Here is a 2,500-nt window from a genome sequence, read left to right on the forward strand (position 1 = left end):
CCTTCACATGAATACGGCATTACCTGAGATTCAACCCCTATTATTGATCTGAATTGTCATTGTTAGCTACCTACCTTACCCTGAACCTGCTAACACTGGTTATTAGCCGGCTAATGTTAGACAAGTTAAAGGCATTTTGTTCATTTGTTTATTTTTTTTTAAGTAATTTACTTTTAACAATTAGTTAAAATAAAATAAAAACAGTGAAAGCAAACTCAAATTGAACTCTATACTCTATTTATTTTTGTCAAAATAAACAGTGCCGCTAATACAAGCGTACTCTATGCTAATTAATTAATTGCTTAATAGCTGGATAATGTTAGCCATGTTAAAGGCATTTAAAAAAAAGTATTTTGTTTTTAAGAATTTGTTTAAAAAAAAAACAACCTATTAAACAATTAGTTGAAATATTGAATGCAAACTGAAATTTAACTCTATATTTATTTTTTCCAAATCCACAGTGCCTTTAATACAAATCTACCCTACGTTAAATACACTTCTATCTCGTTTAGCTAGCTAATGTAGATTAGCATTTTAACTAATGGATCTTAAGCCTTGATGTAACTAGACACTAACAGTCCAGGTCTGATTGACCCATGTCTAAATATCTAGATAATTTCACCAGTCACCCAAGTTACTGCGTTATGTAGATGTGAGAGAGAGAGAGAGAGAGAGAGAGAGAGAGTATGTGTGTCAGTGTGTGTGTGTGTGTGTGTGTGTGTGTGTGTGTGAGAGAGAGTGTATGAGAGAAAAAAAAGAGTGTGTGTGTGAGAGAGAGAGTGTATGTGTGTAAGCGTTAGTGTGTGTGTGTGTGTGTGAGAGAGAGAGTGTATGTGTGTGAGAGAGAGAGAGAGAGAGAGAGAGAGAGAGAGAGAGAGAGAGAGAGAGAGTGTGTGTGTGTGTGTGTGTGTGTGAGAGAGAGAGAGTGTGTGTGTGTGAGAGAGAGAGAGTGTGTGTGTGTGTGAGAGAGAGAGTGTGTGTGTGTGTGAGAGAGAGAGAGTGTGTGTGTGAGAGAGAGAGAGTGTGTGTGTGTGAGAGAGAGAGAGTGTGTGTGTGTGTGAGAGAGAGAGTGTGTGTGTGTGAGAGAGAGTGTGTGTGTGTGTGTGAGAGAGAGAGAGTGTGTATATGTATGTGTGTGTGAGAGAGAGAGTGTGTGTGTGTGTGTGTGTGTGTGTGTGTGTGTGTGTGTGTGTGTGTGTGTGTGTGTGTGTGTGTGAGAGAGAGAGAGAGAGAGAGAGCGTTCTCTTAATAGACTTAAATGGGAAGTTTATATACGAGTTTTTCCCTAAACACAGAGTAGCCAATCTCAGTGCCCTAAACTGCTGAATGTGGACAAACTCGAGTCACCAAGCCATGAGAGTGTCATGGCATTACCTGACATTCCACCCCTATTAATGATCTGAATCGTCATTGTTAGCTAGCTACCTTACCCTGAACCTGCTAACACTGGTTATTAGCTGGCTAATGTTAGCCAAGTCAAAGGCATTTTGTTCATTTATTTGTTAATTTTTTTAAGTAATTTACTTTTAACAATTAGTTAAAATAAAATAAAAAACAGTGAAAGCAAACTCAAATTGAACTCTATACTCTATTTATTTTTGTGAAAATAAACAGTGCTGTTAATACAAAATTACTATATGCTAAATATATTTCTATCTCGTTTAGCTAGCTAATGTAGATTAGCATTTTAATTAATGGATCTTAAGCCTTGATGTAACTAGACACTAAATGTCCAGGTCTGATTGACGCACGTGTAAATATCTAGAACATTTCATCAGTCACCCAAGTTACTGCGTTATGTAGATCATCATTTTCTATATCAGGAGTCAATAAAAATAAAATCAAAACACAAGGTAAAATCTGACCTGTGACTGTACCGGCTAGAAATGAACCAGTGCTGTCTGGTTCATGTTGTCTGTGTGTGAAATGTGATGTCATGTTACTGCACCACAGACTGGCCAGCAGGGGGAGAACTAACAATTGTTGGTGAGTTCACCGTTACGTTGAGGAGGGAGAGACTAGGATGACTAATGTGAAAAAATCAGCAAGTTATTTATTATTCATAAACAAAATCTATATGAATCTGAAGTGAAATTATTTACTACTTTGTTCACCGGTGCACATGCACTAGTGAACTGGGTCAGGTGACGATCATCATTACGTCCTTGCTAAGGTGTCTGCTATGAGACTTAAGTGGGCCTTGTACTTTTTGAATGTCTGTATGTTTTTATTTGTGGTATTGTTGCTCAGGAATGTAATATTTTCTTACAAACAGGTTTTATTCAGACTCTGAATCCACTGCATCCATCCAGTTTTTACTGAATCTGAGCATCGCAGCAGTCGACTGTAAATCAGATAAAGGAGAGAGTTTTACTGAGCTTCTGGCATCAGCGTGCAGCTACAACACATTCCCTTTTGGTGAAGAGTATGGATTCCAAGAAGAACAGAGTGATTTCCTGCTGGATCTGTACTCACGTGTGAAGCAGTATGAGAGTGAAAC

The 2,500-nt window shown here is 37.8% G+C and overlaps 1 protein-coding gene across 14 annotated transcripts in view; it reads left to right on the forward strand.

Annotated features, from left to right (window-relative positions):
* The window catches only part of LOC108272987 (uncharacterized), a 104,612-nt gene that overhangs the window by 50,953 nt on the left and 51,159 nt on the right, over positions 1-2,500 (forward strand). For 13 of the 14 annotated variants that reach the window (XM_053683910.1, XM_053683919.1, XM_053683916.1 and 10 more), the window contains one exon: positions 2,276-2,500. This exon is cut by the window's right edge and continues 219 nt beyond it. The exons of the other annotated variant lie outside the window; for it this stretch is intronic. In XM_053683910.1, the coding sequence (XP_053539885.1) occupies positions 2,276-2,500 (225 nt within the window). The remainder of the gene's footprint in view (positions 1-2,275) is intronic. 14 annotated transcript variants of the gene reach the window in all.

Source organism: Ictalurus punctatus, chromosome 12, assembly GCF_001660625.3.
Source record: "Ictalurus punctatus breed USDA103 chromosome 12, Coco_2.0, whole genome shotgun sequence".
In the NCBI taxonomy this organism is placed as follows: domain Eukaryota; kingdom Metazoa; phylum Chordata; class Actinopteri; order Siluriformes; family Ictaluridae; genus Ictalurus; species Ictalurus punctatus.